The sequence below is a fragment of the Podarcis bocagei genome (assembly GCF_964188305.1).
Source record: "Podarcis bocagei genome assembly, chromosome: 8".
NCBI classification, from domain to species: Eukaryota; Metazoa; Chordata; class Lepidosauria; order Squamata; family Lacertidae; genus Podarcis; species Podarcis bocagei.
This window is the reverse complement of record NC_138133.1, coordinates 68,706,230-68,725,192: the sequence shown is the minus strand read 5'-3', so window position 1 is coordinate 68,725,192 and position 18,963 is coordinate 68,706,230. Positions and strand designations below refer to the sequence as shown.

Below are 18,963 nucleotides of genomic sequence, written 5' to 3'. Positions count from 1 at the left end.
AATAACAATATGCAAATTTTAAAACTTACTGTATTTTTAATACTTCCTTTGGGAGAAAGATACTGATTTTCAGTGAATGGGGAGAACTTAAAGAAAATATTACACACTCAAAAGCAGGACACACACAAAAAATCAGTACATTCTACTGTACCATATGTGCAGCAAATGTTTATGAGAGGATTTGTTTTTAGCTTCAACTGCCTTTAGATGAAAAGCTATTTTATAATTTTATTATAACTGTTTTGAAATATAAAGTTTTGAAAACATTTTCCTGTAGTCAGAGTAAAATGCAAATGAATGTAAGAATGATCATCATCATGTCAAACAGATCTCTCATCTTTTTATCTTTAGTTTTGGTAATGTTTTGCTATGAATTTGTTGTAACACCAAATTATTTTAAAAGGTATTTCCATTTATTGTCTATAAAGCATCTGTTTCACAACTTCTGTCCTTAAAAATGGACCTTCAACATATGCCTATTTAGCAGAACAGATTAAAAAACTATCAATCCAATTATTATTCTTTAGGGTGAAATAAACCTTAGTAGAGCTAAGGGAATCTGCCACTCATTAAAGCTGAAGTTGGAACATTTCCAGTATAAATTTAAGGAAAGAAGAACACGCAATGTTTGCCATGCTTTGGCATGGAGTTTCTTTAAAAAAAAAGATTCTGTCCTAAGTGAATTACTTTAAAATTCATTTGTTTTTCTCTCTAACTTGCTTACCCTGATGCAAGTTGCCTTAAAGAGTTTAGATAAATCTGACATATTGCTAAAGCAATTCTAATCCCTGTTCTTGAATGTGAAAATGAATTGACCCTCTATGTGAAGGGACTAATGTAACCAATCCATGCAAGTCCACAGGCTTGCTGTGAAATATTAGCAATGTGTACCTTTAGAAACAGCAACCCATTCCTTTAAAATCAACACCTCATAGTGATTGAATGAACATAGCAGCAAACAGCTGGCTCCAAAAGTTTATACAGAGTCCCTAAATGTAAGACTGGAACCTGCCAAGTATTTCCAAAAATTAATTTTTTTTATTACTCATATCCTGTACAGTAAAATAAGATTAGTTCATTTTTTCCAACACAAGACCAGTAACCTGCTACCAGAACCTAGTGATGACTTGGGGCCAGGGTGTGTGTGTGTGTTGCTTTTTTAAAAAAAATGGATACATTTCAGTTGGCACTTACACAGTTGATTAAAAAATTTTTTTAACGTGCTTAGCTCTTTGGAAAAAGAAATATTTGCAAGTATACTGATAGTGGTATTGATCATTTAGTTAAAACACCAACTTCATTTAACCAATCAGTTACACATGTCAGCAGCCACATAATGTGCATTACAGTCACAAGGCCATTTGTTTTTCCTTGCCATCTTTGAAATAATATTAATTTAAATTTAATAATGGTAGTGGTGGTGATGATAAAGAGAGATATGCAGGTCTGCCATTTTTTACTTATACCCAAGCACATATGGCTAGACCAACACTTTGGAATACGAATGTCACACTTAACTTTGTAAATCCAACCACAATTTCCCTTACCACTTTCAAACATCATGTACCTTACAGTTTTCAAGGATCACTAGTGAACAGGTTCTTTTGTTACAAGAAGAAACATGCTCATGATTTTGTAACATAGAAATTATGGACAGAACACCATGTCTTTAAATTAAATATACATGTATATATGCACTTTTTATCTACTTTCCATATAAATCTGTTCATTCAGGGTAACAAATTGGTATTAAAGACTGATCCATGTATACGATGCACTTTTTCTATGCCAATTAAGGAGACGGATTGATTGATTATTGGCTGATGTAGGATCCAACTATTAAATACCAATGCCAATTAATAAAATTATAACATTGTATCGTTATTAGTAGTACTGCAGTGTTGTAAGAGTGCAGTGCTCCCTAGATGAAATATTTGTTCGCAAGAATACTTACTGAATGGTGTCAACTAGGTGTGGTGGGAACAGTTCAATTCATTTAAACAAAGAACTTCCCCAACCATACAGAACAGCCTTCACCAGCTGGTGCCCTCTGCATGTTTTGGATTACAACTTGCATTAGTCCTAGACTGTGCTGGCTAGGGCTGATGGGAACTGTAGTACAAAATATGTGGAGGCCCTCAGTTTAGCAAAGGCTAATACAGTATAGAAAGAGCAGGAAGAGATCAAATTTTAACAGCAGAAGGTATGTGTAAAAGAGGGGTGCATAGTGCCAATTTCATTCCACAGCAAATATCCCAAATGGTTTAGGCCCAGTCTTTTAGTGGCTCAGCCTGGCTAAGGAGAAAAGCATTCGGGCAGAGATGCTGTAGGGAGGCAAACACTTAAGGTGGGGAAAAGATGTTGAACACTTCCCAACATATTTCTCTTGTACTTAAAGGCAGGCACAACACCATTTCTAATGCTGTTTCATGAGGAACTAATATGGTTTGGCTTTTAGAGGAGCTTGATGGGCAAGTTAACTAAAATACATGTCCACAATTGAAAATCCACATGGATATTTCATGAAAGGGGCTATTGCTTCTGGCTCACAAATCTATTATCTATTACAGTTCTCCCAATACAATGGTGTAGAAAGTGGAGTCCCTCAAGGATCAGTATTGCAAACTGTGCTTTTTAACTTGTTTATTAATGATCTAGAGTTAGGGCTGAGAAGTAAGAAGTTTGCCTATGATACCAAATTGTTTGGCATAGTTAAAACAAAAATAGATTGTGAAGAGCTCTGAAAGGTTCTCTCAAAATTGAGTGAATGGGCAGCATTTTCAATGAAATAAGAAAATGGCAAAAGCAGTTCAATGAAAGGAAATGTAATATGATACACACTGGGGCAAAACTATATAAATTTCACATATACCCCCATGGGGTCTGAAGCTAATGGTATCTGACCTGGAACAAGACCTTGGGATTGTAATGTATAGCTTGATTAAGATGTCTACCCAGTATGTGCCAGCTGTGAAAAAGGTAAATTCAATGCTAGGGATCATTCAGAAAACGACTGAAAACATTATGATAATGCTGGTATAGAAATCTATGGTGCAACTGTACATGAAATATTGTGCACGGTTCTGGTCGCCTCATCTGAAAAAGAGATATTATAAAGCTGGAAAAGGTTCAGAAAAGGGCAACCCAAATAATAAAGGGGATGTAGCAACTCCCCTATTAGGAAAGGCTACAAAGTTTGGTTGCTTTTAGGTTTAGAGGAGGAAAATACATGATGGAGGTGTAAAATTATACATGGAGCAGAGAAGGTAAATACAGAATTTTTATCCCTCTCTCACAGTAGTAAAGCTCAGGGGCATTCAGTGAAGCTGCATGTTGGAAGATTCAGGACCGACAATAGAAAATACTTCTTCACACAGCATAAAATTAAGCTATGAAATTCAATCCCAAAAGAGGCAGTGATGGCCACCAACTTGAATGGCTTTAAAAGAGGATTAGACAAGATCAGCAAAAACATCAGTGGGAGACATTTCTAACTAAATAAATTTAGGATAAGGAAGCAACTCAAACTAAAAAAGGGAATGCAGTAGAATATGCTATCATTCAACCAATTAGTTTTATGAAAATCTGTGCACCACTATGAATATACTGATTTATATTATACTACCACTACGAAATAAAAACGGTTTTAGGAATCTGGTGTGAGAGCAGCTTGACATTTAACATGGAGAGACATCTCAGGGAGACCAAAAAACATTTTTCCAACTGTGTAAACGTAAAAGGTTAAAAGGTAAATGACTCCTGGATGGACAAGTCCAGTCAATGGCGGCTACAGGGTGAGGCACTCATCTCGCTTCAGGCCAAGGGAGCTGGCGTTTGTCCACACACAGCTTTCCGGGTCATGTGGTCAGCATGACTAAACCACTTCTGGTGCAATGGAACACCATGAGGGAAACCAGAGCACATGGAAACGCCATTTACCTTTCTGCCGCAGTGGTACCTATTTATCTACTCACACTGGTATGCTTTCAAACAGCTAGGTTGGCAGGAGCTGGGACAGATCAACGGGAGCTCAACCCGTCACATGGATTTGAAAAATGACCTTCCAACTTGTACACCAGTACCAAAAACATATTTTGCAACACCAAGCATGTTTTACCTTACAAACTAAACATTAAAAACCTAACATACGGCATAATCCTAAGAGAATGACATGATCATTTGGCTATAACAACTGGAATATTTGGTTTTGCCAAAAATATTCAAATTATCAGACCTGGACATTCAGATTCCTTATTTCAAAGAATAATACTACACAATAACAATGCACAGTAAAGCCAGAAGCTGTAGTCTCAGAGGAAAAATTACTGTAACTCTATCTGCTATGTGAGACCAGGAGAAAATGTTCAATGCTGCACAGAAAAACAAAAACCTGGAATCTGAGGATGAGGAAGTAGTCTCTCTTTTCTGGGCTTCAGTCCAGCAACAGCAAGCAGAAGATGACTACTCACTGAGCTAAAATTTGTGAATGAACCTAAGAAACATGCACTCTTAGCTTTCCAAACGTTAAGAAAAATAAAATAAGACCAACTAAATTTTAACTGATGGTCCTTACTGATTTTGGAGGATTCCATAATTACTTTAAGCATGTTGATATATTGTTTATCAATATTGAATTTGCAGTAGAAAATGGTGTAGAAGTATTTATAAGTGTTATAAATGAATAAAATAATAAATAGAAACTTATGGTAATTTTTTAATGTAAAGTATGCTACCAAACAATTCCACAGATCAGTGAGAGAGCCTGGAATGGAACGAAAAAATGTATTTGATTAAATATATGATATTGAATAGTAATGGAGTCTTTAATGTGACATAGGTATGCAGTAGCATCTTGAAAGACACAATGCTTCTGCCCTGGAATGTTTAATCCAGCATTCCTCAGCATGTGGAACTAAAGCTGAATAAGACTGATATGTAACAAGGTGTGGGGATCACTTCTCAACTGCAGTTGGCATCACTGTGATGAACCTAGGCTGAGTCATTTAAAAGTTTAGTCAAAAGATGTTCTATTTTGGAAGTACCCAAGCTTCATTTCAAGAGAGCCAAAAGCCTATTAAGCATCCTGGACATGTCTCTTCCCTGTGACAATTGAGAATGTTTCCTTGGAGAAACAAAAAATAATCCAATTTTTTACTCAGACGTTCCCTTGTCATTATGTATTGGTAGGTGTAATGTACCGTATTTGTCCGTGTATAAGACGACTCCTATTTTTTGAGCCCAAAAGTAAGAAATAAATATTTTAAACATTCCATGTATAAGACAGCCCCCAATTTTAACCTTAAAAATTTTTTTGGGGGGAATATAGTCTTATACATGGAAAAATACAATATCTTGAAAATTTGTTCTCTCTAGGAAAACAATTCTGATGGTGGTACTTTACTTCTCTTAAGCAGCAGTGCTCAAATGGCTTATGGGGCAGCAACTCTCTTGCCTGCAAAATACGTACTTAATGTTTGAAAATTCAAAAATATAAAATGTGGAATTAGTAAGGCAAGTGCTATCATTCTGACAATGAAGTCATATCTGTAAACATATTGTTCTGAGATACTTGGTATATCTTAGCACTGAAACCTATAGTAGCAAGTAGTACACTTTATAGAACTATTTTTTTCTATGCTGATTTTAAAAACAAGTTAATATTGCTCCTTTCTAATGACGCTATTTCATCTAGGCAATGAGGTATGTTATCCAAGTTTTTCAAATACAGTTTGAAAAGCGCAAATATTACAGTAATACCATATATTGGATGTATATCGCTTGGAATTATTTTTAAACAAGAAAAATGAAAGCTATTTTGCAGATTTATGTCAGAAATAAAGTTGAGATTTTCACTGCTAATTCAAAACATACTACCTAGGGGATTCCATAACAGTTCATAAAGTGTCTTTGTTTTTAAAAACTATGACCTGTTGTGTATATAGAACATATGTATCATCAGATGTGTGCACTTTAGGCAACTCTGGAATGCGAAATCTCAAAATCCAAATAAAGCAGGTGCTATAATTTTTTGGGAGGAAAAAAAGAGTGGAAGTTTAATGACATTACCAGGTTATTCTACCAGACTAGTTCCCACTCATTTCATGACTTCAATGAAGCTCTCAGTCCGCATGCTGATTTCGATTTAGTTCAAGTGCCATTTGATGTATTTCATCTGGTGTTTTATTCACTTCATACTGCACTTCATTTAACAATGTGGCTGCAGTATTCATTTGTTTCTACTTCATTATCCTCAAATTATTATATTTTGGTCTTAGTTTACATTCTTAGTACAATTTAATGTTTGTATGTGTGTTTGTGTGCATGCACACACACATTTGTACATGCATATATTAAAAGGCAAGATTTAATCCAGTTTAATCACTGCACTAGCTACAAACGTCAGGTTAAACCTTTTTAATATTAATTTCTGCCTCTGCTTAACTAATGCATCTGTTACAGCTTGGGAATGTTTTTCTCCATTGCACTATTCTTACTAACTTTAAAATACCAGTAACCACTATGAATTAATCATTCATATACATATATTATTGATTTATAAAAACAGATTTCTATGTGACTTTTCATGTGCATACCAAAGCAGTATACAACATGACTAAAACACTATTATATTAAAACAATCAAAATAGAAGAAAGAAATCACTTAGCACAGTAAAGATTGGCAAAACAAGCCAGCAATCTATAAACACCTGGGCAAACAAACATGCTACATGCACACACAGATCCATGTATGTGCAGTGATCTGAAACCCACTGGAAAGTAGTTTTTGTATTCATACACATCACAAGAAAGATAAATACTATTTTCAGCTTTGACATAATTTCAAAAACTTGAATGCATGAAGCATTTCCTTTACTAAGAAAAGAAGCTGAATGGAAAGCAATCACTTTGAATTGATTAATTGTTTCCAATGAAACAGATGAGCAAGAAAATAAAACAGGTAGTATTTGTTCAAGTGTAAACTGCTACTATTTGTTCTATTGGTCATTATACAGAGATAGTCCATTGAATATCTGATATTGTAACAGAACTTACAGCAGAATTTGTCCACAGACCTGAATGGACAAAGGTTTTGCTCAATAAAACAAGAAGAACTATCCAATGAAGCAAAATATGACAAGACTCATACAAAATATGAAGAAAATGAGGCTGCGGCCAATGAGTACACTGCAAGATTTTTGTGACAGTTATGAAAATATGGCAAAGTACTACTAATATCTGGATTAAAATATCATTCACAGATGCTGTGAGTAAGGAACACACACATCTCTCTAGATTACTTAAGATATTGCTGCAGCTGGCATCAGCCCTCAGGGCTAAGGGATACTCTGTTGAATGAGAAGAGACATCTTCAACACATTTTTCTTGGTGTCAACCTATAAGTTACGGTATTCATTTCAGAACAAATGAAAACAAGTTTATAGCAATATCCATGCATTAGTAGCAAACATTTTGATCTAAAATTCTAACAAGAAAAAGAACACTTTTGGTAATGGCAGTCTAAGCAATATGGTCAGAGACAGCAATATTTAAAACATATTAATGCAGAAAATTAATAAACAGAAATTGTATATGTGTATGTGTGCATGTATCTGTATCTAGAGAAAGGGAGAGGCGTATAATATAATGCAGTACAGTACAGTAAAAATAAAAATGTACCCATGATGCACCCACACGTAGAGTGCTTGTGAATATAAAGCATTTAATACTCACCAGTAGTTAGGAAGCTTAAGCATTTTGCCATAAACAGCAGTACTGAATGGAGAAACAACTGAAACTGGTGAGTTGTAAGATCCATTAATATCCAGGGATGACAGCCCTGCCTGAAAACCAAATATCTGAAACAAACCAAAACATCAAGCTGTACAGTAACAAAAAATATCAGTACAAATTATTTTACTTTAATATAAACCAATGTCAATTTTGAGCCAATTGTTTTTATCCCCAAGAATAATATAAGATAGAAAATTGTGTTTCTATAAAAACACACACAATTTATATCACAGGAACAGTATGTCCTACTGATTTAAAACAACTGACTAAACATTAACAAATCTAAACCACAATGAGTATTATAATTACATGATATTATCATGATGTCAGTAATAACAGCGCAATCCTAACAACCCACATTGATGGCTTGTGGGGGGCAGCAGTATAAGCCTCTGCTAGTAGAAAGGAGTGTCATGGCAGTTTTCCACCATGGTGGAGGCACCAGGTTTGTCCTAGCAGACAGAGGGCTACTGCCAATAGTAGCTGCAAAACAGGGGGGCTTCTGCCTGGGATGATGATGATCATCATTAACATAATCATCATTAAAAATTTCTACACCACTCTTCATCAGAAGATCACAGGGCAGTTTGCAATATAAAAACACAAAAGTACATACCATAGTAACAAAACAGAAATAACCCCCTCCCCCACATAGATTGTTTAATTAGCCAAAGGCCTGGGAGAAGAGGAATGTTTTTGCATGGTGCCTAAAGATATGTAATGAAGGCACCAGGTAAGTCTCCCTGGGGAGAGCATTCCACAAACGGAGCCACTGCGGAAAAGGCTTTTTAGTGTGTTGCTTCCCTCCAGACCTCTCGTGGAAGGGGCACACAAAGAAGGGCCTCCCAAGGTCAGGTCTCGGATGCCAGAGGCTTTGAATTTACTGTATCCAAAGCCCTGCTGTTAACCTGAGAGGCCTGATCCTTGAGTCCTTGGTTGCACAAGCTTGGAAATGTGAACAGAAAACCAGCACCACCCGTCCATCAGGACTCGGAATGTGGTGGATGATCTGCCACTCCTTTCTACTCTGCTGCTTCCCTGCCAGAATTAGGATCACTCTGTAATAATGTTTCTGAGAAGTTTTAGCAATTTTCAATGAACTAAAAAAAAGTATTGAAAATGTTTTACCTTAAGATAGCAGTGTGAGTAACAATAGTGAAGTAAGTTATCAGATGGCTGGCTAAGGCTGCTGACGGTCTGCACAAGCTGTTCAGCATACATTGGCATGGAGTGTTCCAGGGCCATTTTGTCCACCAGTATTTGGATACAAGGCAGAGGACGCAAAGGCTGAAGATTTGTAGTATTTAAGAGGCTGCTTGAACTCTTCAGGGAATATAGTAGGGGAAAAATACAAGCCAAATTAATGTAACACCCCATACATTTAAAAATACAGCCCAACATTTCCCAATCTAACTTTTAAAAAAGTTTCATTCTAAATGTTTGCACAGTCTGTTTTTTTTAAAATCACGTCTATCATGTATGCAAATATATACACACTAAATTAACCTATATGAAATAAGCATATGTAACTGACCGGGTGCATATGTTTTAATTTCAAATATAGTTCATGATAGACTACATTATAGTACCTTTTGTCCCATGATAACAGGCAACAAGTGGCCCAGCAAGTTGAATTCAGCCATAGGTATTGTCACAGTGCACTTCAGAATTGTGAAGTTTGTGATCCGAGTTGGAATATATTCTTCCAAAGCTGCTACTTCTTCTGGGCTTGGCATAGCTTTAGTTCCATCTACAGAATCTGTAATAAATTATAATTACTCAAATTCAACGTAATTATCAATGGGGCTGTACATAGTCTTCCATAATTACTACTATAACTATTATTTTCTTTTGATCACTCTGTGCTCCTCTAAATGTCAAAAGGGTAAAGAGATTTCCATTGTTGCATTTCTAACAAGGAATATCAAACTGGCTCTCTTTACATATTTGCCTTTAAATTGTCACCACAGTTCATTTTAACTGCCATCAAGTCAGTTGTATGAGGGAAGAACTGTGTGGCAGGAGCTCTCCTGTCCTTCTGGTCTGGACATTGTCATCTGCTCTGTTCCTAAATCTGATCTGGAAGAAGAATGGGCAGGACAGATAGACTTGCCACTGACATTGGTGAGGAGTTGCTGCCCTTCTAGAAAGCCAGATTCCACATAGACAGAATGCCATAACTGTATTATAAGAACTATAACTTGGAAGAACTTCTGCTTGAGCTTGATTTTCCCTTCTACCACCACTTTTCCTCATGTGCCACATCCTTTTAGACTGTGAGCCTGAGGGTGGGGACTGTCTTAGTTCTGGGTTAGATACAGGTAGGTAGTCGTGTTGGTCTGCCGTAGTAAAAAAAAAATTTCCTTCCAGTAGCACCTAAGTTTGCTATTGGTATGAGCTTTCGTGTGCATGCACACTTCTTCAGATGTTCTGTTGTTGTTGTTTGCTTTTTGGTTATCCCCTGTGTGACAGTTCTTAGATTGACTGCAAGCTCTTGGGGAAAGGACCTCTTATTCATTGTAAAGTGTGACAGCACTAGCTAAATAAGTAAATAAGATATTCCTGTGTTAGAGATTGCTTGTTCTCCAGTTTCCTAAAAAAGTACAATTGGTACTCATCTGAAGTGCGGATCTCAAATGGCATCATGGGGGTCACCCGATTGGGCTCTGACTCCACCGTGATCATGAGGCAAGAACAAAGATTCTTTGAGAAAGTTTTGCAGACTTGCCAAGCTCAAACAGTCCACGGAGACAGCATAATTAAGGAAATAACATGAGTCCACTTTCCCCAAATATAGTAACAACCAATGGAACTAGGAGAACTAGCAGAGGGGTGGGGTGGGTTGAAAAGGAAAACTTTTTATGTAAAGTATTTTTCAGTAGGGATAGCAAACAAGGGAGGTAGGGAAGGCAAACAGGAAACAGATAAAGAAAAGATTCAAGAAACTAGCCTGAGTAGGAGTGGGGGAAATGGGAGCTAAAGGTTACATGACTGCTTCAATCAGGCAGGAGCAAAAATTTGATTGGGAGCCACCCACTTTCCCAAGAAGTCTTTGCTCTTGATCAGAGTGGAGTCAGAGCCCAATCCGGTGACCCCATGCCAAGTTTCCCTCTCAAAAAGTGCTGCAAATGGCTACTATAATCGAACACCGCATTTGTCAGGTCAGCAGTGCCACAAACAGATTCTGTTTGGGCTCTTACCACAGACAACAATGAAAAGATTCAAATAAACCACTACCAATCTTTCCTTTTTTCCGCACACACATTATTTGCAGTTAACATTTTTCCACTGAAGTTCTCCTACTTTATTTGTAAAAAGAATAAAGAATTGAATCACGACATACCTTGCTTAGACTTGCTATATGGTTCATATTCATGTTCCAGAGCACAAACAATCATTTTCATAATCCTGTGCACTGCACTGCTATCAAGCCGAAGACTGAGAGGGCCCACAATAAGGGTTTTTGTAGACATCTCCTGAACGTGGCCAAAGTCTTCACTCTTTACTGAAGTCACATCTGGCTGGTTTCCAGACACTAAAACTACAATATATATACATTTACAGATAGTTAATGCGCGCATTACGACCAGCGTTTGAAACTCCCAATGTTCTAGTTGTGTTTTGCTACATGGAATTTCATTAACGCAAGCAGTTTTTGAGTTCTGGCCTCAGTACTGCGCCTAAGATTTCAGATAAAAACTGCAGAGTGGAAGGAAAGGAGGACCTTCTTCTGCCTCCTCACTTCTAGACCCTCCCTTAAGAATATTAGGGGGTGGGCAGGGGAAGCATGGCTTTGCTTTTTGCAGACTTCAGATGAGAACTAGACCACGTGAAAAATGAATATAAGATTTTAGCAGCAGTTCATTCATTTTCAGCTTTGTATTATTGTTATTTCTTAAAAGTGTGCCTAGACATTCCGTTGTTGCACCCATGATATAGGTTTAAGGTGCCATTTAACGCCTAGCTTTCATATCTCAGTTTCTAACACCAATTGGGAAATGGTAGAGACAGAAAAAACTACCTATGAAAAACAATTTCTTGCAATTATCAGTGGTTAGCTATAAACACTCACACAATAGCCTTAACTGCACTTTGTTTCTTCAGGATAAACTAACACAAGCAAGATCACCAATGCAATTTCACAGGGAGGCCCACTTTTCCTTCTTCATGTCCATTACAGAAGGAAAGGTGAAGTAGGCGGTGAATAGCAATATTGAGCTGAAAACTAAACTGGAGGCTTAAAGCTCAAATCACATGCTCTCAACAACTGTACTACACTATGTACTCAAAATTGGAGACAGGGTTTTAAACCACCCATATCCATAGTGCACATGCTTTTTTGCCAACTCCAACTCAGCTGTGTTTTTAAATAACCACTTAATGGGATGAGAAAGCTGCTTTGATTTCAAGTTCATTAGAACTTTGGTCACAGTCAAGATTAACCACAATTTACAACATGTTTAAGTCAGGGTTGGGAAACCTCAGGCTTGGGAGTCAAATGTAGATCCTCCAGGCCTCTCCCTCTAACTCTTGAGGCTGTCTCCAGGCTCTGCTCAGTACCCTCCTTAGTGCTTCTGCCTGGCCAGAATGTGCTCTCAAGCTGTGAAAATGCCTCTTGTTTGCTTTGTTGGGAGACAAAGAAATGGGGGGGGGGCAGAAATCTCTAACTTCTGCATGGATGGAATGTATCCTACAGTACAAAGTTAGAAGACACATCTGTTGCTCTGCCCCTGGAAGGACTTGCTCTGCACACCAGTGGCATGCAACCCCTGGAAGAAATGCAGCCCTTGGGCTAGGAAAAGTTTCCCACCACTGTATGTTCCCACCCTATTTATGTTACTCAGATATAGGGCAATGCTGTACTTAATTGAAAGCAGGGCCATGCCTTTAGTACTGCCCCAAACATATCAAGTCTCCTCCTTCAGCTTCACGTTGAACACAGTTGTCTACAAAGAAGACCCAACATGCAAACCCCTGTTCATGTGCAGGGACTCCACATAACTAGAACACCCATAAGCATGAGTGCTCTGATCACGCAGAGCCCTTGCACACTGAGGTGGACTAAGAGCATCGTTCAGATAGGGCTCTAAATTCTGGTTAACCTAAAACAGAAATGGGAGCTTCCAGTCTCCTCCTCATAGGGGGAAGCGGAAAGCAAGCAAGGAAGCCCAAGGCTTGTTCATGTCCTTCACTTTGAAGGACCTGGACTTCGGAGAGATTATTAGACTCCTGCCCTTTATATAAAGCAGATCATATTCATCTGCCCTAATACTGTGAAGGCATCTATTATTTACTGCTGCTTACACATGCATAGGATGCCACTGTAAGTAATATTGTAACCCGTGCTTTTTTTTCCAGGGGGTATTCAAGGGTATGCAGTACTCACACCTCTTTTTTGTTGTTAAAAAGTGTGGCACTCACTGTAACAACTTCACGGTAAGTACTGACACCTATTTTTCTAGCACTGATTGTAACTATAATATAAACACACAGAAGAGAAGCTTTTGTCTTTCTCTAATGTAATCTCCCCATATGAACCAACCCAAACTCTGTGATCATCACCTAAGGCCTTTCTTCGTGTTCCTCCTCCATAAAAGGCCTGAAGAGTGGCAACACAAGAATGGGTCTTCTCTGTGGTGGCTCCCCGTTTATGGAATGCTCTCCTCAGAGAGTTACTGGTTTGTTTTTATTTGTTTTTGTTAGGTATTTTGTGTTCCCATTCTGCATTTTAACGTTGTAAACTGCCCTATCATCTTAAATGGACAGTATACAAATTTAATTGATCATCACAGTTTATTCCTTTGCAGACTGGATTATTTCCTTTAAGCCAGCATAAAGCTTGCAAAGCTGCTTTAAAATACGTTTGCTGAACAGCAAGGTGTAGCACAGGGGTTAAGAGAATCAGCAACGATCTTCTTCTGCCCACCTCCAGATTTGCCTTCACAACAACCCTGCTGAACAGCAATTTGAACCCAGATTTTCTCAAGCTAAATCGTTGTATGATAACAAAGCACACGGGCGAAGCAGTCATATCAAATCGCACATTGCTGTATTTCTTAGGGCAAAGTCAGGAAAAAGGATATATAAGCAAACAAGCACACTAGAATTCAAAATTTTCAGCAAGTCTATCCAGATTTTAAATTAGGTCAAAAAGGTAAATCTGAGGACAGTCGGTCAAGGACTGTCAGGTGCCTCTGAAGAAGCCTTTGTTTCTGTTATTCAAAAAGTAAGCAAACAAAGCAATGAAGTACCTTTGCCACTGGTGCTTTCCATTGTGTACAGATAATCCATGTAGAAAGCCCCAAACCTCTGCATTCCAGCTATCTCTGTGTACATCTCCTACCAACAAAGCAAAGTACATACAACTAATGTTCTCTTAAGAAAGAATCTTGAGATTACAACCCAATGGTATCAGGGCTATAGTCAAGTACTAGAGATATATACTTGTTTGGGTTTGTGCATGAATACATGGTAAACCTTATCAAAACAAAGGACAGAGGTTAGCCAAAGAATTCATCCTTCAGATAGCTAATGCAACATCCAGACTAGACCACACAAAAGGACATCTATAACTCTTCTGGATGTTTTGTCCACTTTTCCAAAGCAGCTAGTTAATTAGTATCTTTAGCGGAGTCAATTATTTCAGCTTGACCTCTCACTCACTAGTAAACCAGCTGACTAGGGCAAACTTCATATCTAACATTTGCTACTTCCGAAACATTTTAGGACATCTAGCTAGAAAACAATCAGATTTATTTGGACTCAGTGGGTATTTGTTTGCTCTTGTCTTCCTAGGAAGCAGTGAGTCGTAAGTAACATTCTAATCAAGTCATTAGACATGAAGGTTGACATTTAAGTAAATGGAATCTATTATTACTACCAATAAAAGGAGAATTTGCAGCTTTAACAAAATGAGTTTATTGGGCAGTAATGAGATACATGGAATTCTCAGTGTTTCTCTGTTCTCCTGCTCTATGAAGGATGAGGAAACTAAAAAGAAGCATATAATATAAACACACAGTTATATAAAAAAAAAGAGTGATGCCCCACAAGGATGTGTATTGGGACCAGTGCTTTTTAACTTGCTCAGAAATGATTTGGATTTAAGAATGAGCAGTGAGTTGAGGCCAGATTAATGAATAATACCAATTTATCCCAACCAGACTATAAAGAGCTCTGAAAGAATCTATGTGAACTAGGTGAATGGGAAGCAAAATGGGAATTGCAGCTCATTATGAAAAAGTGTAAAATGATGAACAAGGCAGCAAAAAAATCCTAAATTCACAAATACGTGATGACTAACCAGCAAACAATTTGAGCTGTGTGGCAGGCAGCTCGGTCAAAACATCAACCACTACAACACCTGTGAAAAGGGTACATTTTGTGTTAGATGTCATTAAGAAGGGGTTAAAAATAAAAGTGCCCATATCATAATGCCCTTGTAGAAATCTATGGTGCAGCCACATTTGGAAAATTGTGTGTGGTTTTGACTGCCCCAACTCAAAGAAGGTATCATAGAGCTATAAAAGGGACAGAAAAGGCAACCAGAATATCGTATTTTTCGCTCCATAAGATGCACTTTTTTCCCTCCTATAAAGTAAGGGGAAATGTGAGTGCATCTTATGGAATGAATGGCGCTGCGCAGAGAGGGAGAACTGCGCAGCGCCCCTTCAGCAACGTGCCTGTCCTGGCTTCTGCCCGAGAGAGGCTGCGTGCGGCTATCCTATAAGCCAGGACAGCAAGAGGGATCGCTACGCAGTGATCCAGCTTGCTGTCCTGGCTTCTGCCTTAGCCCCGCGCAGCCTCTTCCGGGCAGGGAGAGCCTTCATCCTGCTGCCCTGGAGAGGTTTGGTGCAGTCATCCCAGAAGCCAGAACAGCCACACAGTATCCAGAAGCCAGATCCCTCTTGCTGTTCTGGCTTCTGGGATTCAAAATATTTTTTTCTTGTTTTCCTCCCCCCAAAACCAGGTGCGTCTTATCGTCTGCTGCATCCTATAGAGCGAAAAATACGGTACTCTGGAGCGGAACACTTTTATTACAAGAAAAGGCTAAACCAGACTGAGCTTTTTTGTTTCAGGAGAAAGCAACTAAAGGGACAGCATAATGTTGTGATGTATGGTGTGGGAAAAGTTTAGTCTTTCTCCCTTTCATAGTACTATAACTCAGGATCATCCAATGAAATTGATAATAGATTCAAGTCAGACAAAATAATGTATTTATTCACATCATTCATTTATGGAATTCACTCCCATTAGATGTGGTAATGGTCACAAGCTTAGAGGGCTTGAAAAAGGGATTAGACAAATTCACAGAGGATAAATCTATCAGTGGCTATATAGAACTTTCATGTTCAAAGGAAGTATGCTACTGAATTCTAGTTGCTGGGGATCCACAGCAAAAGAAGGCTGTGGTTTACAAGCTTTTGCCCAGCTTGTGCTGTTGTGGTTTACCACTGCATGAAGCTAGACTTAATGGACCTTTAGTCCAATTCACAAGGGCACATCTCATTAAAAAACAAAAACAGAGAAACCAAATATGAAGGACAATCCAGTTCAACGTGCAGACACACTAAGGATTAAAGAGTTGATCTCTTTTTAATGTATTAATTTCAGCATTTTAGACTTGAGTATAGATTCACAGTTTCCTATCAACTGCAGCTCTCTAAAGTACTTGCAAGGGGCAACTAGGAATGGATCTGAGCCATACTACTGAATATTTTAAAAGAAGAGGTATCTAATTTTACCTCTGTACCTCTTTATATTTGAGTGAAAACTTGGAGGCTCTTTTACTCAGAGTCCATTGAAATTTATGGACCTTAGTCAATATTAATACATTTCAATGGGTTTACTCTGAGTAAAACATAGCTGAATACGACCCTGAGCAATTTGTACTCTGATACACATGCCCGAGTACAAAAACTTATAAGGGGGGAATAAGCCTTAAGGCTATGTTCATTTTTATCAGGTGCCTGCCCTGCTTACAAGAAGCTCAAGGCAGCTTTCTCAGGTCTCTCATTTTTACTCACAACAACTTTTTAAAGGTAGCTTATGCTGAAAGAGATAAACTCTTCAATAATTAGCCAGTGAGCTTCATAGCTGAAGGAGATTTGAACCATGGTCTCTCTTCTCCAGACTGAACACTCTGTGCCTTTGCCCACTACTAAAGACTGACTCTTATCTATTTACCGTATTTTTTGCACCATAACACTCACTTTTTTCCTCCTAGAAAGTAAGGGGAAATGTCTGTGCGTGTTATGGAGGGAATGCCTGCAGGTGGCGGGGGGGGGGGATCTGCTGCAGTCGTGAGCAGAGGATCCATGGTTCCCCTTCCTTCCTCCTCCGTGGCTCGCTTTGAAACAGCAAAGCGGGAGAAGAGCCGCTGAGTGGGAAGGAGAGAGGGACAGAGAGCCTGCTTCTTTAAAGGAGCAAAGCGGGAGAGGAGCCGCTTACACTCGTGTAAGCGGCTCCTGTCCGGTAGGTTCCTTTAAAGCAAGCAGGCTCTCTGTCCCTCTCTCCTCCCCACTCAGCTCGCTAAATAGCAGCAAAGTTTTTCAGCTCGCTAAGCCGGGGATGAGCGGGGAGGAGGGAGAAAAGCAGAGCCTGCTTGCTTTAAAGGAGCAAAGTGGGAGAGGAGCCTTCTCCCCTTATACCCCTCTTCTTCATTATTAGCAGCATCCTTCTCCACCCACCCCACGCGTGCTCCTTGTCCCTTGAGTGCTTTTCCTTCCCTCCCCACTTAAAACATGGTTACAAAGCACGGATCCACATGGATCCTCAGGATTTTTGCACTGGGTCACCCCAAATTCACCATCAGATCACATAGCATGTCCATGGCTACATCTTGCACCAAAAAAATCACGCACCCACTGTTGCCTGGGGCCGCAGTGGTGCAAAAACGTGGTTACAAAGAATGGATCCACATGGATCCTCAGGATTTTTGCATTGGGCTACTCCAAACTCACTGTCAGATCACATGTCTGTGGCCACAGCATGAACCACAAAAATCATACATCCACTGTTTTGTTTAGAATATTTTTTTCTTGTTTTCCTCCTCTAAAAACTACGTGCGTGTTATGGTCGGGTGCGTGTTATAGAGCGAAAAATACGGGTACTCTTCAGATTTCTATCCCAGCGGAAGCCCTAAAAGTGGTTCAGTCATAGAATCATAGAATTGTAGAGTTGGAAGGGACCATGAGGGTCATCTAGTCCAACACCCTGCAATGCAGGAATCTTCTGCCCAACGTGGAGCTCAAAACCCATGACTCTAAGATTAAGAGTCTGATGCTCTACAAATTGAGCTATCCCAGCTATCGAATAATCATTTTCCAACTTAGCTCAATAAGGCTTAATTTAAGAAAACTAAGGTCTAAATTAGTTATGGCCTCTGGGCATTCAAGTAAAATGTGGAATAAAAGTAAATTCAAGCAGCTCATTGTGACATAACTCATCTACTCATTAAGTGACAAAATACTTTAGTAGAAATAAGGTGTTAATACTGACTCCATAATCAGAGCTGCTGAACATAGATGTGAACAAAATAAGCGACAGGATATGAACACTGAGCATAAATCCAAAATTTTAAAGGAAAACTTATTTAAGACCTTATGAGCGGCTGCATCCAAAATGAATTCTGCATGGACACCATTGTTCTCAGGGCTTCTGTAATCAAATAGTGAATTGGTGAGGTATGTCATCCCTTTTGTGCTCAGATTTTCACCACAGTTGAAAAAGTAGGCCTCCTTTTATAAAAGGGGGGAAAATATATCAGTAGGAATAGAAAGATAGTAACAAAACATAACAAATAAAAGAACATGTTATTTGATTTCTTCTTTATAAACATGGGACTTGAAGAAACCGTTCCCCCCTCCCCACCATGGTCTTGTTTGCACAATGATAAGCCAAACCGCAGCTAAGCATGAACAAGCAGGTTTGCTGGTATATAGCTGGAAATTGCAGCTTCTTCACTCCCTACCACACCGCCCCGCATCTGCTGTTGCCACACTATCAAGAGCTAAGCCATGATTTGGCTTAGTATTACATGTGAGCCGAGGCTCGTGGTTTGTCTACTTCGGCTAACACAGCTACCTGTCCTTTTTGTGTGAGCCAGTCATGCGGCTTTTGGGGGTTCTTCTGAAAAATTCTAAAAATATTTTATGCCCTCTTCTAACAAAG

General features: G+C 38.7%; 1 protein-coding gene across 6 annotated transcripts in view; it reads right to left on the bottom strand.

Annotated features, from left to right (window-relative positions):
• The window catches only part of VPS13B (vacuolar protein sorting 13 homolog B), a 368,719-nt gene that overhangs the window by 302,640 nt on the left and 47,116 nt on the right, over nt 1-18,963 (bottom strand). For all 6 annotated transcript variants that reach the window (XR_014010614.1, XM_081204225.1, XM_081204222.1 and 3 more), the window contains exons 11-16: nt 18,393-18,530; nt 14,043-14,130; nt 11,135-11,332; nt 9,381-9,550; nt 8,920-9,114; nt 7,732-7,856 (exon numbers count right to left, since the gene is read on the bottom strand). Coding sequence is in view for 5 of the 6 variants with exons in the window: in XM_081204225.1 (XP_081060351.1) it covers nt 7,732-7,856; nt 8,920-9,114; nt 9,381-9,550; nt 11,135-11,332; nt 14,043-14,130; nt 18,393-18,530 (914 nt within the window). In the remaining variant the exon portion in view is untranslated. The remainder of the gene's footprint in view (nt 1-7,731; nt 7,857-8,919; nt 9,115-9,380; nt 9,551-11,134; nt 11,333-14,042; nt 14,131-18,392; nt 18,531-18,963) is intronic.